The sequence below is a fragment of the Oncorhynchus nerka genome, linkage group LG20 (assembly GCF_034236695.1).
Source record: "Oncorhynchus nerka isolate Pitt River linkage group LG20, Oner_Uvic_2.0, whole genome shotgun sequence".
In the NCBI taxonomy this organism is placed as follows: Eukaryota; Metazoa; Chordata; class Actinopteri; order Salmoniformes; family Salmonidae; genus Oncorhynchus; species Oncorhynchus nerka.
Genome location: NC_088415.1, coordinates 28377881 through 28396574, shown reverse-complemented (window position 1 = coordinate 28396574; position 18694 = coordinate 28377881). Strand labels below are relative to the sequence as shown.

The 18694-nt window shown below is 42.7% G+C and overlaps 1 protein-coding gene across 4 annotated transcripts in view; it reads left to right on the top strand.

Moving 5' to 3' along the window:
- The window catches only part of LOC115102197 (DNA (cytosine-5)-methyltransferase 3B-like), a 75650-nt gene that overhangs the window by 37012 nt on the left and 19944 nt on the right, over nt 1–18694 (top strand). For all 4 annotated transcript variants that reach the window (XM_029621868.2, XM_029621867.2, XM_029621866.2 and 1 more), the window contains 7 exons: nt 2857–3018; nt 3639–3797; nt 4557–4664; nt 6310–6451; nt 9614–9736; nt 10058–10102; nt 10226–10305. In XM_029621868.2, the coding sequence (XP_029477728.1) occupies nt 2857–3018; nt 3639–3797; nt 4557–4664; nt 6310–6451; nt 9614–9736; nt 10058–10102; nt 10226–10305 (819 nt within the window). The remainder of the gene's footprint in view (nt 1–2856; nt 3019–3638; nt 3798–4556; nt 4665–6309; nt 6452–9613; nt 9737–10057; nt 10103–10225; nt 10306–18694) is intronic.

Sequence of the window (18694 nt, the reverse complement as noted above, 5' to 3'; positions counted from 1 at the left end):
AATGGCTCTTTATCTCTCTCTTTCCCTGTCTCTTTCACTCTCCCTCTTGTACTCTCTCTCTTGCTTTCTGTCCCTCTTTCTCTGTCTCTCACTCTCTCATCACCTCTCTCTTTCCCTGTCTCTTTCACTCTCCCTCTTGTACTCTCTCTCTTTTGCTTTCTGTCCCTCTTTCTATATCTCTCCCCCTCTCTGTCTCTCACTCTCTCATCGCCTCTCTCTTCCTCTCTCTCTGTCTCTCTCATACCCTGTGTGTCTCTCTGTCAGTCTACAGTACCTGCAAAAAGGTTGCTTTATTTCAGTTACCAGTGAGATTACATCAAAAAGAGAAAAGAACACTGAGTAGGTTCCAAGGTGATGGTCTGGACTGAAGAACACTGAGTAGGTTCCAAGGTGATGGTCTGGATTAAAGAACACTGAGTAGGTTCCAAGGTGATGGTCTGGACTGAAGAACACTGAGTAGGTTCCAAGGTGATGGTCTGGATTAAAGAACACTGAGTAGGTTCCAAGGTGATGGTCTGGATTAAAGAACACTGAGTAGGTTCCAAGGTGATGGTCTGGATTAAAGAACACTGAGTAGGTTCCAAGGTGATGGTCTGGATTAAAGAACACCGAGTAGGTTCCAAGGTGATGGTCTGGATTAAAGAACACTGAGTAGGTTCCAAGGTGTTAGTCTGGACTAAAGAACACTGAGTAGGTTCCAAGGTGATGGCCTGGATTAAAGAACACTGAGTAGGTTCCAAGGTGATGGCCTGGATTAAAGAACACTGAGTAGGTTCCAAGGTGATGGTCTGGATTAAAGAACACTGAGTAGGTTCCAAGGTGTTAGTCTGGACTAAAGAACACTGAGTAGGTTCCAAGGTGATGGCCTGGATTAAAGAACACTGAGTAGGTTCCAAGGTGATGGTCTGGATTAAAGAACACTGAGTAGGTTCCAAGGTGTTAGTCTGGACTAAAGAACACTGAGTAGGTTCCAAGGTGATGGTCTGGATTAAAAAACACTGAGTAGGTTCCAAGGTGATGGTCTGGATTAAAGAACACTGAGTAGGTTCCAAGGTGTTAGTCTGGACTAAAGAACACTGAGTAGGTTCCAAGGTGATGGCCTGGATTAAAGAACACTGAGTAGGTTCCAAGGTGATGGCCTGGATTAAAGAACACTGAGTAGGTTCCAAGGTGATGGTCTGGATTAAAGAACACTGAGTAGGTTCCAAGGTGTTATTAAAGTCTGGATGGTCTGGATTAAAGAACACTGAGTAGGTTCCAAGGTGATGGTCTGGATTAAAGAACACTGAGTAGGTTCCAAGGTGATGGTCTGGATTAAAGAACACTGAGTAGGTTCCAAGGTGATGGTCTGGACTAAAGAACACTGAGTAGGTTCCAAGGTGATGGTCTGGATTAAAGAACACTGAGTAGGTTCCAAGGTGATGGTCTGGACTAAAGAACACTGAGTAGGTTCCAAGGTGATGGTCTGGATTAAAGAACACTGAGTAGGTTCCAAGGTGATGGTCTGGACTAAAGAACACTGAGTAGGTTCCAAGGTGATGGTCTGGATTAAAGAACACTGAGTAGGTTCCAAGGTGATGGTCTGGATTAAAGAACACTGAGTAGGTTCCAAGGTGATGGTCTGGATTAAAGAACACTGAGTATGTTCCAAGGTGATGGTCTGGATTAAAGAACACTGAGTAGGTTCCAAGGTGATGGTCTGGACTAAAGAACACTGAGTAGGTTCCAATGTGATGGTCTGGACTAAAGAACACTGAGTAGGTTCCAAGGTGATGGTCTGGATTCGCTCTGGATAAGAGCGTCTGCTAAATGACTTACATGTAAATGTAAATGTGTTAGTCTGGACTAAAGAACACTGAGTAGGTTCCAAGGTGATGGTCTGGATTAAAGGACACTGAGTAGGTTCCACGGTGATGGTCTGGACTAAAGAACACTGAGTAGGTTCCAAGGTGATGGTCTGGATTAAAGAACACTGAGTAGGTTCCAAGGTGATGGTCTGGACTAAAGAACACTGAGTAGGTTCCAATGTGATGGTCTGGATTAAAGAACACTGAGTAGGTTCCAAGGTGATGGTCTGGATTAAATGACACTGAGTAGGTTCCAAGGTGATGGTCTGGATTAAAGGACACTGAGTAGGTTCCAAGGTGTTAGTCTGGACTAAAGAACACTGAGTAGGTTCCAAGGTGATGGTCTGGATTAAAGGACACTGAGTAGGTTCCAAGGTGATGGTCTGGATTAAAGGACACTGAGTAGGTTCCAAGGTGTTAGTCTGGACTAAAGAACACTGAGTAGGTTCCAAGGTGATGGTCTGGATTAAAGGACACTGAGTAGGTTCCAAGGTGATGGCCTGGATTAAAGGACACTGAGTAGGTGCCAAGTTGATGGTCGGGATTATCTGGGTAGATGTGAGAGTCCATTTGGGTCAAGAGAACTATGCTAAAGCACACACTGATGGAGCTAAGAACTAGGATTGGGTGGAGTGGAGAACATCAGGTGGATAGGGACCAAATTAAACAAAAAAACACATACAGATTTAGCAGTTGTTCGTACTTGGTAACATTGTGTAATTACACATAGGTTTTAACACACTTCAAAACATGTAACCTTCTCATAAAGCTTGTTGCAAAATTCCGGAAACATTCAATAAATTCCCTGGTTTTCCCGAAATCACAGTTGGAAGATTCTCAGAATTGGAGGGAATAAACAGGAATCCTCCAACCGGGATTCCGGGAAAACCAGGGAATTTATTGAACATTCCTGGAATTTTGCAACCTTAATCCCAACTAATGTTTAATGCATTGTGTCCTTCTCTCCTTCCCATCTCTCCCCCTCCCACCTGTCTCTCTCTCTCCACAGAGCCTGGCCTGCAGTGTTGGCTCCGGGCCCCTGGTGTCCGTGGTCCCTGAGAGCCCCTCCCTGGAGCTCCTTGAGCAGGACTCTAAGGATTCGGCCCAGAGCACCTCCTCCACCTCCCTGGCCTCCAACACCACAGAGCCTGCCTGCCAGCCAGAGTACAAGGTAACGGAAGGGGATAGAGGACAGAGGAAGGGAGAAGGAAGGAGGGGAGAGAGACAGGGAGAGGGGAGGAAGTGAGGAAGGGGGAGAGAGAAGGTAGAGGACAAAGGGGGGAATATAGGGCCAATAGAAGAGGGAGTTAAGTTTTAACAGAAAATGAGAGGAGAATGTGGATAATATCATAGAAGTCTCCCATCCCTTCTGTTTGTCCACCTGCAGGGACAATGTGTGTTTGGAGCATGACTGACTGTGTGTGTTTACATCTCTGCCTCCATTGTCTTTGATGTCTGTAACCTCACAGGTCTACAGAGCTGTGTGGTGTGCGGTTAGTCAGTGGCAGTGGCACATGAAGTAAATGAAGTATAACATAGTCTCATAGTAAGACTGAGTCTTTGTAATGTGTGTTTGGAGGCCAACCTGTATCCACAACAGGACTAATGGAACCCACAGTCCCCTAGCAGTGGTATATCCATTATAATGATGTGCACCTGGCGGATTGTCTATGTGCTGACATGTCCTAGAGTCAAAGACCCACCTGTTTCAAACTCCAAATCTAGTTCACACACACACACACACCTCTTTACCCCTCAAACTGTCCCCTGTCCCGTCCTCTCCCCTCGCAGGACAACAAGGGTTTTGGCATTGGGGAGCTGGTGTGGGGGAAGATCAAGGGGTTCTCCTGGTGGCCAGGCATCGTGGTCACCTGGCGCGCCACGGGCAAACGACAAGCCACTCATGGCATGAGGTGGCTGCAGTGGTTCGGTGATGGCAAGTTCTCTGAGGTGAGAATTGAGGAGGATGGTTCCCACCTTGTGTACTCACAACAATCACAACACTCCATCATTGTTTTGGCAGAGAGGAACATTTTGGATGTTATCATGTCTGTCATAAAGCCTGCTATATTTCAGGGTCAGCATTGACAAAAGCCCTGTTTATACCCAGGGCTAACATTCATCCTTTTGTCGTTATCTTGTCCACATTCTGATTGTGCCCACATTTTTAGACAGGTGTAGACATTTGTGATCTGGTTGTGATCAGATCTTCCTGACCACATCTGGAGGTAGTCAGGCAAGCATTGTGTCTGGAAATCAATCAAGTGTAGACAAATCTGGATACCAATAATTGTCTCTTAAAATAAATAAATACATTCATATTATCTGAATGCAAAGACATTGCATACAGGGAGGGACTAGGAAATCTGGTCAAAATGCAGACACAGTGGATGGATGAAAGATAAACCTTGATTAGATAGTGATTGGATCATATTGATAAGATCATGAACCCCACATATTAGTGCAAGGTGTAAACGAGGCTCATGCGACACGAAGTAGGAGTGCTGGTCGATGATCAGTCCTCTTGTAGATCATAAAGAATAACATTACATGGACAGGGGGCACCTTATCCTAGTTAAGCACTCCTACTCTGAGACGCTTTGTGAATATGGACCTTGTCTTACAGTAAAGCAATGAATGAGCTTTTAAACTTCCATATCTTCACCTGCTAATGTCTTGTCCTTGGCTTCTACACATCATCCTCACCAGGTTTCAGCTGACAAGCTGGACTCCATCACTGCTTTCCCCAAGTTCTTCAACCAAGCCTCCTACGCCAAGCTGGCATCCTACCGCAGGGCCATCTTCCAGACACTGGAGGTAAGGAGGGGGAGGAGGAGGGTGGCAAAGAAGAATGTAGAGATTCATTTGTGTGTGTGTGTGTGTGTGTGTGTATATATGTGTGATGTGTGGGGGAGGGTTTGGTTACTCTACAGTGCATTCGGAAAGTACAGACCCCTTGACTTTTTCCACATTTTGTTACATTACAGCCTTGTTCTAAAATGGATTAAGGTGTTTCTTCCCATCATCAATCTACACACAATAGCCCCTAATGACAAAGCAAAAACAAGTTTTTAGCCATTTTTAGAATTGCATTAAAAATAAAAGTGTGTGTTAATTAATGGTCAATTACCTTGAGATCGACAGTTATTTGCTTGACAATCACCAGCTGACTACATTTTTGTGACCGCCACAGCCCTATGTCCAATCAATTGAATTTACCACAGAGTGTGCAAAGCTGTCATCAAGGCAAAGTGTGGCTACTTTGAAGAATCTCAAATATAAAATATATTTAGATTTGTTTAACACTTTTTTGGTTACTACATGATTCCATATGTGTTATTTCATAGTTTTGATGTCTTCACTATTATTCTACAATGTAGAAAATAGTAAAAATAAAGAAAAACCCTTGAATGAGTAGGTGTGTCCAAACTTTTGACTGGTACTGTATATTAATTTTTAATGTCAATACAGGGTCCGGGAATTTCCCTGCATTTCCTTGATCTCAATACTAGGGCCTGTTAATAACTTCACAATACCCACAAACAGACATACAGTAGGTATGGGAATTTGAAATAATGTTACTATTTGAAAAATATCATACATTTTGGGGGGGGGGTATTCAGATTTTCGTAATACATGTGTTTCCTTAACTTCGCTATGTTTTTAACCTGAACACTTGCTCAGCAAGGTAGAGGCAATGCGCTCTGCTGCAGCAAAGCAGGCGGGGGGAGGTGCCAGTGTGTGTGTAAGGGGTGTGCTGAGCAAACAGGGAGAGGCAGAGAGAGATGCAATGTAGCCTAGTCAACTCGCGCTAACTTGTTGATGCCATATGTTATTTCTAGTCCCATCTGACAGTGCCTGTGTTGACTGCATCAAGTCGGAGAAGAGAAGTTACCTAAACTAGCCAGCTAGGCTAATTGAGGCAACATTTTGCTGTGCTTCCTGTCCTTGTCTACAAATAGCAACAAATAACAATGATCTCTCACTTGACTTGCTACACATGGAGCCTCTATTACTGTAGTGCCGCTTTGATTGGCAGACACAACAAGTGGGATATGTTTTTTATGGGGTGCAGAGGATAAAAACTACATTTAAAAGTTTGTTGTTTTATTAAATTAAGAATATCAAATGTCAGGTTATATATTTGTATGTGACAATGTCACATGGATATTTTAATTTAACTTAGACAATTCCTTTTCATTGTTAAATAGGCCTATAATATTTCCCCTAAAAGGTATACTCACACAAGCAATTGTATTTTTTTTAAATTATTATTATTTTTATTTTCACCTTTATTTAACCAGGTAGGCTGGTTGAGAACAAGTTCTCATTTACAACCTCTCTTATCTTCCACCTAACCTCCTACCTCTCCCTCCCCTCCCTCTCTCCTTCCCTCACCCCACCTTTTCTCCCTCTTCCACAACCCTGCCTCCTCCCTTTCCTCTCTTTCCCCCTCTCTCAGATGGCCAGTCTGCGTGCTGAGAAGCCATTCCCTCCGTGTGAGTCAGAGGGGCCAGAGGACCAGGTCAAGCCCATGCTGGACTGGGCCAACGGGGGCTTCCTGCCTAAGGGCCAGGAGGGCCTCAAACCCACAGAGAACCCTGGTGAGACTCACCAACCAAAGTCAATATAAGGTCTTAATGCCATGGCTGGGGTTTTCTCCTGGCCCCCTTCTGTCCAGTCTTGTCTACTATGGGCCCCTTAAAGGGATAGCTGCCGGTTTTTTCAGTTTTCACATCATACAATAGTTGTGAATTTGCTAGAATAAGCTAGGAAGCATATCTGTAGTCCAATGTATCACTGTTATAGCACCCAACTTAAACGATATCCCCGGTTAGTGCTGTGAACAATAGTTGCTGACAAATTTAAAATAGTTCCACCGTTACTTCTCTAGATCAGGTTCTCCAACCCTGTTCCTGCTACCGTCCTGTAGTTTTTAGCTCCAACCACAATCTAGCACAACTGATTCTAATAATTTGCTTCTTGATAAGCTGTTTTTAGAATACTTACGTAATTTATTTACGGCAGGGTAGCCTAGTTGTTAGAGCGTTGGACTAGTAACCGGAAGGTTGCAAGTTCAAATCCCCGAGCTGACAATGTACAAATCTGTCGTTCTGCCCCTGAACAGGCAGCTAACCCACTGTTCCTAGGCCGTCGTTGAAAATAAGACTTTGTTCTTAACTGACTTGCCTAGTAAAATAAAGGTAAAAAAAAAAAAAAAGTCTCTCCTTGGCATCTCCCACACTCGCCCTTCTCTTTGTCTTTCTGTCTTTCTCCCCCAGTCTTTGTTTGCACATTGTCTGTTAACTGTATGTTGACACACTATTTCATCGGGGTGGCTACGGGTTGCCTCCTGTTTAGTATGCTTCATGTCATCCACAGTACTCCATTGGTTAGGGTTCCATGGGTTTGTCAGGGGATTAGCCAGGTGTGAAAGTATATAGAATGAATCCCTTAATATGATGTCTGGACTAATAGTCAATATTCTATTTTGTGGCATAAACAAAAACCAGTCATAATGTTGTCATCTAATTTTCAAACAATCACTTCAATAGGCTCCTGTAAGCCTCGCCACCTGCTCACCTTCATCTAAATCCATACAGTGCACTGTGCAACTACCATTTCATGAATGGCCATGTACTCTTACAATCTCCAACGGGCACAGCCAGAAGAGCACTGGCCACCCTCAGAGCCTGGTTATCACGTTTCAGGTATGACCCAGATGCAGACAGGGTCAGGGCAGGCAGGGGTCAATAATCCAGAGAGGGTGCAAAGGGTCCAGAACGGCAGGCTGTCTCAGGGTCAGAGCAGGCAGGGGTCAATAATCCAGAGAGGGTGCAAAGGGTCCAGAACGGCAGGCTGTCTCAGGGTCAGGGCAGGCAGGGGTCAATAATCCAGAGAGGGTGCAAAGGGTCCAGAATGGAAGGCTGTCTCAGGGTCAGGGCAGGCAGGGGTCAATAATCCAGAGAGGGTGCAAAGGGTCCAGAATGGCAGGCTGTCTCCGGGTCAGAGCAGGCAGGGGTCAATAATCCAGAGAGGGTGCAAAGGGTCCAGAACGGCAGGCAGTCTCAGGGTCAGAGCAGGCAGGGGTCAATAATCCAGAGAGGGTGCAAAGGGTCCAGGATGGCAGGCTGTCTCAGGGTCAGAGCAGGCAGGGGTCAATAATCCAGAGAGGGTGCAAAGGGTCCAGAACGGCAGGCAGTCTCAGGGTCAGGGCAGGCAGGGGTCAATAATCCAGTGAGGTGGGGCAAGGTACAGAACGGCAGGCTGTCTCAGGGTCAGAGCAGGCAGGGGTCAATAATCCAGTGAGGTGGGGCAAGGTACAGAACGGCAGGCTGTCTCAGGGTCAGAGCAGGCAGGGGTCAATAATCCAGTGAGGTGGGGCAAGGTACAGAACGGCAGGCAGGCTCAGGGCAGGCAGAAGGGTCAAAACCGGGAAGGACTAGAAAACAGGCAGGGGCAGGGGAACAAACTCTGGTAGGTTTCACAAACAAAACGAACTGGCAACAGACAAACAGAGAACACAGGTATAAATACACAAGGGATAATGGGGAAGATGGGTGACACCTGGAGGGGGCGGAGACAAGCACAAAGACAGGTGAAACAGATCAGGGTGTGACACTGGTTCCTCTCTAGGTTTCTTCCTTGGTTTCTGCCTTTCTAGGGAGTTTTTGCTAGCTACTGTGCTTCTACATCTGCATTGCTTGCTCCCTGGGGTTTTTGGCTGGGTTTCTAGAAAGCACTTTGTGGCACTTTGTCTGCTGATGTAAAAAGGGCTTTATAAATGCATTTGCTTGATTAATTGATAAATGGAAAGAAACATCTGATACAAAACACCAAAAAGTATAATTTATGACCATCAGTGATTGTCATTCTTTAAGGGCACAAGGCGAGACCCAGATGCAGACACGGGAGGCAGATGGTTTGAGTCTTTGATATTTATTAGTTCCAAAAGGAGTAGGCAAGAGAATGGTCGTGGACAGGCAAAAGGTCAAAACCAGTTCAGTGTCCAGGAGGTACAGAGTGGCAGGTGGGCTCGAGGTCAGGGCAGGCAGGCGGGTACAGAGTCCAGAAAACAGGCAAGGGTCAAAACCGGGAGGACTAGTAAAAAGAGAATAGAAGCAGGAGTACAGGAAAACACGCTGGTTGACTTGAAAGACGTACAAGACGAACTGGCACAGAGAGACAGGAAGCACAGGGAAAAATACACCAGGAAAAATAAGCGACACCTGGAGGGGTGGAGACAAGGACAGGTGAAACAGATCAGGGTGTGACACATTCATTAGGCCTACACTTGTAACCTGAAATGATGCGTCCACTGCTGTCCGCAAGAGTCTCAGTCTCTGACACTCACCTCTGCCTTCGCAAAATGTAACTTTTATCGTCAAACCACACTGCATGTTGGAGTGTATTCTACACGTTTTCATGTCCATTCTTTCATTTGTCATGCAGCTGACATGCAGTAATGATAAATAATATTGTAATTGCCTTCAGTTTTCTTGGCATGTTTGTTTTAATGATTGTGATAGACTCATGTTATATTGGTACGCCGTAACGTCTACTCCGTACCGGACTGTCCCTGCTTAATTTCACCCTGATATTACTTGGCCAATAATTTACTGTCAGTGAGATTTTAAAAAGTAATACAACATTTGCCTAAACAAAATGTTGTATTACTTTTTTTTATCTCACTGAAAGTAAGCTGGTATAACTTAATCTGTCTTATAATTTGACTATTGTTTTTGTTCTGTATGTGTCCTCTCTAGACAGCAACCCGTTAAACCACAAAGTGTTGGACGTCAGTCTGCTAGAGTATTTCCCCACAGGCAAGAGGCCCCGCATCAGCCTTTGTAAGGCCAAGAGCAGCCCAGAGGAGGTCTACAGTAGAGGTCAGAGGTCAACCTGGGGTACCAGGGCCATATTCATTAGGCACCAAACAGAAGAAAACAGACTGAAACAGGGAGGGACTACTTAGATTTGTCCTATAAGAAACATTAATTTCCCATTTTTGTTGCAAAACATTTTCAAAATGTTATGCCCTAATGAATACGAACCTGGAGTTGTCTGTTTCAAACATATGTAGCTAATTCCCTTAAGATTGTTCTTTATTACTATACAGTAGTATGTTATGGTTCATGTGTCTCAAGACCTGTCTTGATTATTGACTTGGATGTGTGTGTCTCTCTCTGTGTATCCTCTCTGCCCTTCAGAACAAATGGTGCATGAAGTTTTGAAGAATAACAGAAGTATAGAAGGTATGTTCTCATTTTAGTTTTGGACATTTCTCAAAAAAGATCTCTAATTGATGTAGCTATGGAACATAAACTGCGAAAGTGCTTTAGTCTGAAGACTTCATCTACCTGTCTTTTTTCTGGCAGAGTTTTGCCTCTCATGTGGGAAAACACGAGCGGCAACCTTTCACCCACTTTTTGAAGGAGGCCTTTGCCAAGCATGCAAGGTTAGTGCACTTCTCTCAGTCAGAAACGGCACACTCCCAAGAAATACACCAATATTATCTTTAACTGTCATCACTCTCACTCAACCATCCTTACAACACCCATTGACTATACAGTAGATCCCACGTTTTACTTGTAGAGTAGAAAATAATTGTTGAAAAAAGCAGGACACCCTGAGGTGAATGACATACAGACATTTACCTACCTACCTAAATATTGAATCCACTCCGAGCCCTACGATGTGTCACAATGTGTATTCATGTGTTTGTGCTGCTCTCTGGAAGCAGCATTTCCACAATAGTCATCTAGAGCTATTCTGTCAATAGAGCCACTGTGTTCAACATTTTAGAGTTGTCAATGCCTGGGCTTGCCTCTCTTTGTTGTGTAAGGGACTAGAGCAGTGGTCACCAATGGGTCGACCAACTGGTCAATCTTCAAGGCATTCCTAGTCAATCACCAAACATTTCTGTAGAAATTCCAGCGATAAATCCTTGCGCTCCTACTTTGTTTCAATTTGTCTTGCGCTGTTGGTGGTAGGTGCACTTTATTCAGAAGCCCTGCTCACTGGGTAGGCAAAGTGTTCCCATTTTCAACCATTTCATTTGTCTGAAGGGACAAACTCCACCTACCCGGTGGACCAGGATAACTAAATCAAGTGTGCTTACTGCGCTGGCCAATCGGATAGCTCAAATCACCGTGCCTACAGCTTCCACGATCTCACGGCAAAGTTTGATATCCTCCTATGTGAGATTTTATAACTTTTAAAACCATGACCAGAGAGAAACTGTCAACAAATACAGCACAGAGCTAATATTTTTATGAGTTTGTTTGTTTGTTTATTCAGCACTGTCAACACTGTTTTTATTCAACACTTTTACAAAACATAAAACGCCCTACTTCCACTCATGCTACAACTAGCACTGCAGCTGCAATCAATGAGTAGCCAAGTGTATCGATAGGCCTGTGTTTTTATTATTAGCAGATCGGCGTGTCTATTTTAATATCGAGGAATATTTCACTTTCTTTCATCATAGGAACAACATGAATTTGTGCACGAGTCAGAAATAATGTGGTGCAACTCCAGTCTCGCCACCAGGTGGAAGACGGTGTCCCCTCTCTCTGGTCAATCTCACCGGAGGAAAGGAGAGAGTATGGAACGTGAGAGGCGAACCCTCTGCTGCTCTCTCCCTCCGCTGAGACTGACCATCAGATGCAGGTACCATCAGTCCAGTAAAATAAAAAAGTGAATTATTTAAATTTATGCTCAGCTGTGCCTCGCAAGTGATACAACAACTGATGTATTTTGTTATCAAGCTCGAGTTTTGAAATATAATATGGTCTGATTAACAATATTGGCAGACCAAGCATAGCCAATATGCTGTGATAATGTATTAGGCCTAATGCACAAACCTAATTTCTACAGAACTATCTTTATTAGGTTAATGTTGCATAGGGTTCTATTTTTTTGTCATGTTTAAAAAGAAATCTGAGCCGTAGATCTTGGCTTGCCTTTTGACTCCAAAAGTGATCTTGACTCAAAGGTTGGTAAGAGGCACTGCATCGCAGTGCTAACTGTGCCACTAGAGATCCTGGTTCGAGTTCAGGCTCTGTTGCAGCCGGCTGCGACCGGGAGACCCATGGGGTGGCACACAATTGGACCAGCGTCGTCCGGGTTAGGGGAGGGTTTGGCCGGCAGGGATGTCCTTTTACCATCGCGCACTAGCGACTCCTGTGGCGGGCCGTGCACAATACATGCTGACATGGTCACCAGGTGTACAGTGTTTACTCAGACCCATTGGTGCCGCTGGCTTCCGGGTTAAGCGGGCATTGTATCAAGAAGCAGTGCGGCTTGGCTGGGTTGTGTTTTAGGAGGACACATGGCTCTCGACCTTCGCCTCTCCCGAGTCCGTACGGTAGTTGCAGCGATGGGACAAGACTGTTAACTAGTAATTAGATACCACGAAAAAGGGGTAAAAAAAAGAAAGGGTTAGTACCCTCTGGACGAGAGGCATCGATACCAGGCTTGGCTGGCTGCTTCTATCGAATACCTCCAGTCCAATAGATCAGTCTGGGTACCAGTCTTTTTAGCTAACACTCCTGTTATTTGCCAAAGAGACTGGCCATTCAGAAATCTCAACGTTCAATATGCAGCTGGATTTAAGGCGCAGTTGCTGACTGATTGGTAGTTGAAAACATAATGAATATTTTCCATGACAATGTTATGGAACATGGGGTGTGTACAAATTTGGAGCAATATAGAATTCAAATTTTAAGAACAACAATAAACAATACCGTTACGACCAGCCAGTGGTATAAAGTACTTAAGTAATTTTTGGGGGTATATGTACACCACTGTTTGGGGTCACTTAGAAAGGTCATTGTTTTTGAAAGAAACACGTTTTTTTGTCAATTAAAATAACATAAAATGTATCAGAAATACAGTGTAGACATTGTTAATGTTGTAAATGACTATTGTAGCTGAAAAAGTCTTGATTTTTTATGGAATATCTACATAGGTGTAGAGGCCCATTATCAGCAACCATCACTCCTGTGTTCCGATGGCACATTGTGTTAGCTAATCCAAGTTTAAGAATAGACTAACAAGTTAGTTTCAAAAGAAAGTATTTTGTTTCTGGTCATTTTGAGCCTGTAATCGAACCCACAAATGCTGATGCTCCAGATACTCAACTAGTCTAAAGAAGGACAGTTTTATTGCTTCTTTAATAGAACAACAGTTTTCAACTGTGCTAACATAATTGCAAAAGGGTTATCTAATGATTAATTAGCCTTTTAAAATGATAAACTTGGATTATAGCCCCACGGGGTGAGATCTTGCATGGAGCCCCAGACCAAGTGTGATTGACCGTCATCTTGAACTTCTTCCATTTTATAATAATTGCGCCAACAGTTGTTGCCTTCTCACCAAGCTGCTTGCCTATTGTCCTGTAGCCCATCCCAGCCTTGTGCAGGTCTACAATTTTATACCTGATTTCCTTACACAGCTCTCTGGTCTTGGCCATTGTGGAGAGGTTGGAGTCTGTTTGATTGAGTGTGTGGACAGGTGTCTTTTATACAGGTAACGAGTTCAAACAGGTGCAGTTAATACAGGTAATGAGTGGAGAACAGGAGGGCTTCTTAAAGAAAAACTAACAGGTCTGTGAGAGCCGGAATTCTTACTGGTTGGTAGGTGATCAAATACGTATGTCATGCAATAAAATGCAAAGGAATTACTTAAAAATCATACAATGTGATTTTCTGGATTTTTGTTTTAGATTCCGTCTCTCACAGTTGAAGTGTACCTATGATAAATATTACAGACCTCTACATGCTTTGTAAGTAGGAAAACCTGCAAAATCGGCAGTGTATCAAATGCTTGTTCTCCCCACTGTATGTGCACTATGTCATTGCTCTCTCTCGCTCTTCTGTGTGTGTATCATGTGCATCTTGCTAGCTGTCACTCGTATAGCTAGAAGCTGAAGCTCATTGGTTGAACTCGAATTGCTAGGGGCTCGGAAACGTGGTGGAAAATTGTGCAGCACAGCTTCCAGAAAAACAATTGCTATCACACTAGGGATTTCGTGGCTATTTGAGGTAAAACAGTAATTCTGGTCATATATTATGCATGCATGAACTACACATTGACACATCTAGCCCAAAAATACTTAGTAGTCGCTAAAGTTCCGGAGCATGTCTTTTTTTTGCCCATATCTTGCAGTGTGGAAATGATCTCAAATGAGATCAACTTTTGGTTGAAAAATATAATATGATATTTTGGCCATAATCGTCTATCTATTGATTGTTCTATGATGATGCATAGTTTTTCCATGTGGTCCGTACATTGTCTGTCTTTCCTAAACCTGGCCTGCTGGTCCTGATCAGCTTTTTGGAGGCGCATGAGGATGATCCTATTCAGGATTTTGCAGGGTATAGACAGAGTACTCCCTTAGTAATTCCTGCATTCCATTAGGTCGTTTTTCGGAAGCTTGACAATGTGCCCCTCAGCCCATTCTTTGGGTGTTTTCTCCTCTTCCCAGACCCCTCATAGAGCATGTCTGTAGATGCGTTGATATCGCCTCAAAGGCCTCCGATGGAATGTTGTCGGCTCCAGCTGCCTTTCCACTCTTTTGTAGTTTAATTGCAGCTTTTATTGGTCTCTCGCAATTCACATTCAGCAGTATTTCAGCTCTGGATATGTTTGATGTTTCTGCTGGTGTTGGTCTTTTTAGAAATTCTTTGTGTTCCACCCATCTTTCAAGTGCATTTGACCATCCTTGTCTTTACTTGGTTTGTTGGTTTGAAAAATGTTACAAATTTGCCTCAATTTTACAATATGTTGAGAATTTGCTAAACTTATGATATGTTACTAATTGTAGCTAGGTGGCTAACATTAGCTAGGCTAAGGGTTAGGGTTAAGTTTAGGAGTTAGGTTAAAGGGTTAGGTTAAAGGGTTAAGGTTTGGAGAAGGGTTAGCTAAAAGGGTTAGGGTTAGGGGAAGGATTAGCTAAGTAGTTGCAGAGTTGCTAAAAAGTAGTAAGTAGTTGAAAAGTTGCTAAAATGCTAAAGTTGTCCGTGATGAGATTCGAACTTGCACACTTTGGGTTCGTTTTTAAGTTATGTAACCAAACATAGCATATCATAGTAATTTGAGTGCCCCTGATTTACTATGTTACATCTAGTGTATGAGACCAGGCTAAGTTTAAACAATCCTGAAAATCCTTCCTTGCAAAACAAACAGCCATGGCTTTAGGCCTACACATAGGCTACTATCAATAAAAGTTGCAGTAGGCTAAACATTACTTTAAACTTATAAACTTTAAACTTATACTTTAAACTTATAAACTAATATTTATAATATTGTCAAAGTGTTTATTGATGTCCTTGAATTGTGCAACAGGCAATTGGGATTTATCTCCCGCCTATTGAACTGTACAAATCCTACATATATGCCTACAAACGACAAAATAAATAAACTGCCTTAAACAAATTAAGTATGACAATTTTTTGTGCAAATAAGCCTTTCAAGGTTTGACAGAATATTTTAGCCTATCCTATAGGCTATGTCTTTCGAATAAGATGCATCTGGATTTGAATATATTCTCCATTTAAAATTAAATAAAAAGGTGCAATGAGGAACCATTAGGCCTAGTTGTTTTTTTACCATTTCTTAGGCCTACCTAAATGTTTTTGTCAAGAAACTCCAGCATGTTTACCTTCTCTGCCCAGAGAAGCGAACTCAGCAGGATGATGGACTTGTAAATGTTAACGGAGGTTTGTAGTCTGCCCATCCCTTGCCCTGATAATCTGTTAGCATAGTCTGCAAGAATTTGGTCAGGTCTGCTGGCTCAATTTTATAATTCGGCCTGAAATCGAAGAACTGCCATACAGACAAAGTCATGCTTTTCTTTCCCACCAAGTCAGCCATCGTTCTTTTTCTGATTAAGCTAAGGCAGACTACACTTGAGTTACTACGGGACAGATCTAAATTTACTGGGGTTGGAGGGGTGGTCCAAAATAGGGGAGGGTTGTCAAACTTGTTTTTGTTACTTTGGGTAGGGTTGCATGTGTTTCCTGATTGACTGACCTACATGTCTTAAAGTAATGGACTGTAGTTGCTCATTGCTTATTTGAGCAGTTCTTGCCATAATATGGACTTGGTATTTTACCTAATAGGGCTATCTTCTGTCTACCAACCCTACCTTGTCACAACACAACTGATTTTACTCAACGTATTAAGAAGGAAAGAAATTCCACAAATTAACTTTTACCAAGGCACACCTGTTAATTTAAATGTGTTCCAGGTGACTACCTCATGAAGCTGGTTGAGAGAATGCCAAGAGTGTGCAAAGCTGTCATCAAATATGTATCTGATTTGTTTAACAGTTTTTTGGTTACTACATGATTCCATATGTGTTATTTCATAGTTTTGGTGTCTTCACTATTATTCTACAATGTAGAAAATAGTATAAATAAAGAAAAACCCTTGAATGAGTAGGTGTCCAAACTTTTGACTGGTACTGTATATATTTATAAACATATTAATATCATACAGTGGACACCTAAGCCTATGCAATTCCATGATGCATTTAGTGCTCAAATCTCTGACAGCTGAACCGTGAGGTGGACAAATATTATTTTAGGAAAGTAGCCTAAAAACCAATAAAAAATGTGGCTATAAAGTTTTACATATGCTACACATCGAAACACAAGGAATAGTGTTTTTGTAATTTGTTATAGCTGTTTTTAAGGACACGTAAATATGGCTCATTTGGCAAACATCCCAAATTTTTTGATGGCGCTTAGTCTGATCTGAATGCATATGGATGTCTATAAAATTTCTCAAATGTCAGGTGAATTTAAGTCTTCCCTGTCAAGTTGTCTGGCGCCAAATTTTCCAAAGAGAAACTCTGAAATGGCATATTGTTTTTAGGAAGATTTTTGAATATTCACATGAAAATCTATCGCCAATTGGTATATATATATATATATAAAGACTCTGGCAAGTGCGCTAGTCCTGTGTCACTTTGATGATGCCTGCACATCATGGTTCACCAGCAGCCCCAAATATTTAAAGAATAAGCTACCAGCCAAACAAGCTTGTAAGAATGGTACTTAAACTCCCCCCTCATGCTCATCTGAAGGTTGAGCATTTTTCGTCTCTTTGTAATGTCTGTTTCTATGTAATTGTATGTGTTTATGTATTAAAAAAATAAAGGACCATAATGGAAATAAGTCCCCGACTTTATTGTGTCATCCCGGGGGAGGGATATTCCGTTTATTTTACAGTACAAGGGCAGGGTCCTGTGAAAATATTTTTAATGTTGGGAAGAGTGGGGCATTTTTTTCCTGACACTTAGATTTGGATCAGCCCCCCCCCCCGTAAATCTATCACTTTTTTAAAAAGTCTGATACTGTCAGAAAGTAGCCTAATAGAAGAAAGAATGTTGCAAATGTGCTTGTTTACTCAGATGATCAAGATAACAACACCTGATATGGATATAATATTCATTTTTTTAAAGGTAGGCTAAAATAACTGATATCTGTGTGTTTTTATGGATGAGCGAAACATAGCCCTACCAATTTGAAAATCGTTCTGTCGCCTAGACAAAACATAAAAAAGAGATTGTTTCTGGCTTTAGTAACAATTTAAATAAGGAGAATGACATGCACCAATTTACAGTTTTGGTATTACCAATTTGTCCTTTATACAGCGCATTTGGAAAGTATTCAGACTTTTTGCATTTTGTTACCTTACAGCCTTATTCTAAAATGGATTAAATTGTTTTTCCCCCTCATCAATCTACACACAATACCCTATAATGACAAAGCAAAACCAGTTTTTTTTCTTTTTACATTTTTGCAAATGTATTCGATTAAAAAAAAAAAAGTAATATCTCATTTACAAAAGTATTCAGACCATTTACTCAGAACTTTGTTGAAGAACCTTTGGCAGTGATTACAGCCTTCAGTCTTCTTGGGTATGATGCTACAAGCTTGGCATACCTGTATTTGGGGAGTTTCTCCCATCCTTCTCTGCAGATCTTCTCAACCTCTGTCAGGTTGGACGGAGTGCGTCGCTGCACAGCTATTTTCAGGTCTGTCCAGAGATGTTCTGACTGGGCCACTCAAGGACATTCAGAGACTTATCCCGAAACCACTCCTGCATTGTCTTGGCTATGTGCTTAGGGTCGTTGTCCTGTTGGAAGATTAACCTTCATCCCAGTCTGAGGTCCTGAGCGCTTTGGCAAGTTTTTATCATGGATCTCTCTGTACTTTACTCCGTTCATCTTTCCCTCAATCTTGACTAGGCTTCCACAGTCCCCACAGCATGATGTTGCCACCACCATGCTTCACCATAGGGATGGTGCTAGGTTTCCTCCAGACGTGACACTTAGCATTCAGGCCAAAGAGTTCAATCTTGGTTTCGTCAGACCAGAGAATCTTGTTTCTCATGGTCTGAGATCTTGTGGTCTGAGAGTCCTTTAGGTGCCTTTTGGAAAACTCCTAGCCGCCTGGCATGTGCCTTTTACTGAGGAGTGGCTTCCGTCTGGCCACTCTAACATAAAAGCCTAAATGGTGGAGTGCTGCTGAGATGGTTGTCCTTCTGGAAGGTTCTCCCATCTCCACAGAGGAACTCTAGAGCTCTGTTAGAGTGACCTTTGGGTTCTTGGTCACCTCCCTGACCAAGGCCCTTCTCCCTTCTTCTCTCAATTTGGCCGGGCGGCCAGCTCTAGGAAGAGTCTTGGGGTTCCAAACTTCTTCTATTTAAGAATGATGAAGGCCATTGTGTTATTGGGGACCTTCAAAGCTGCAGAAATGTTTGGTACCCTTCACCAGAGCAGTGCCTCGACACAATCCTGTCATGGAGCTCTTGTTCTGACATGCACTGTCAAC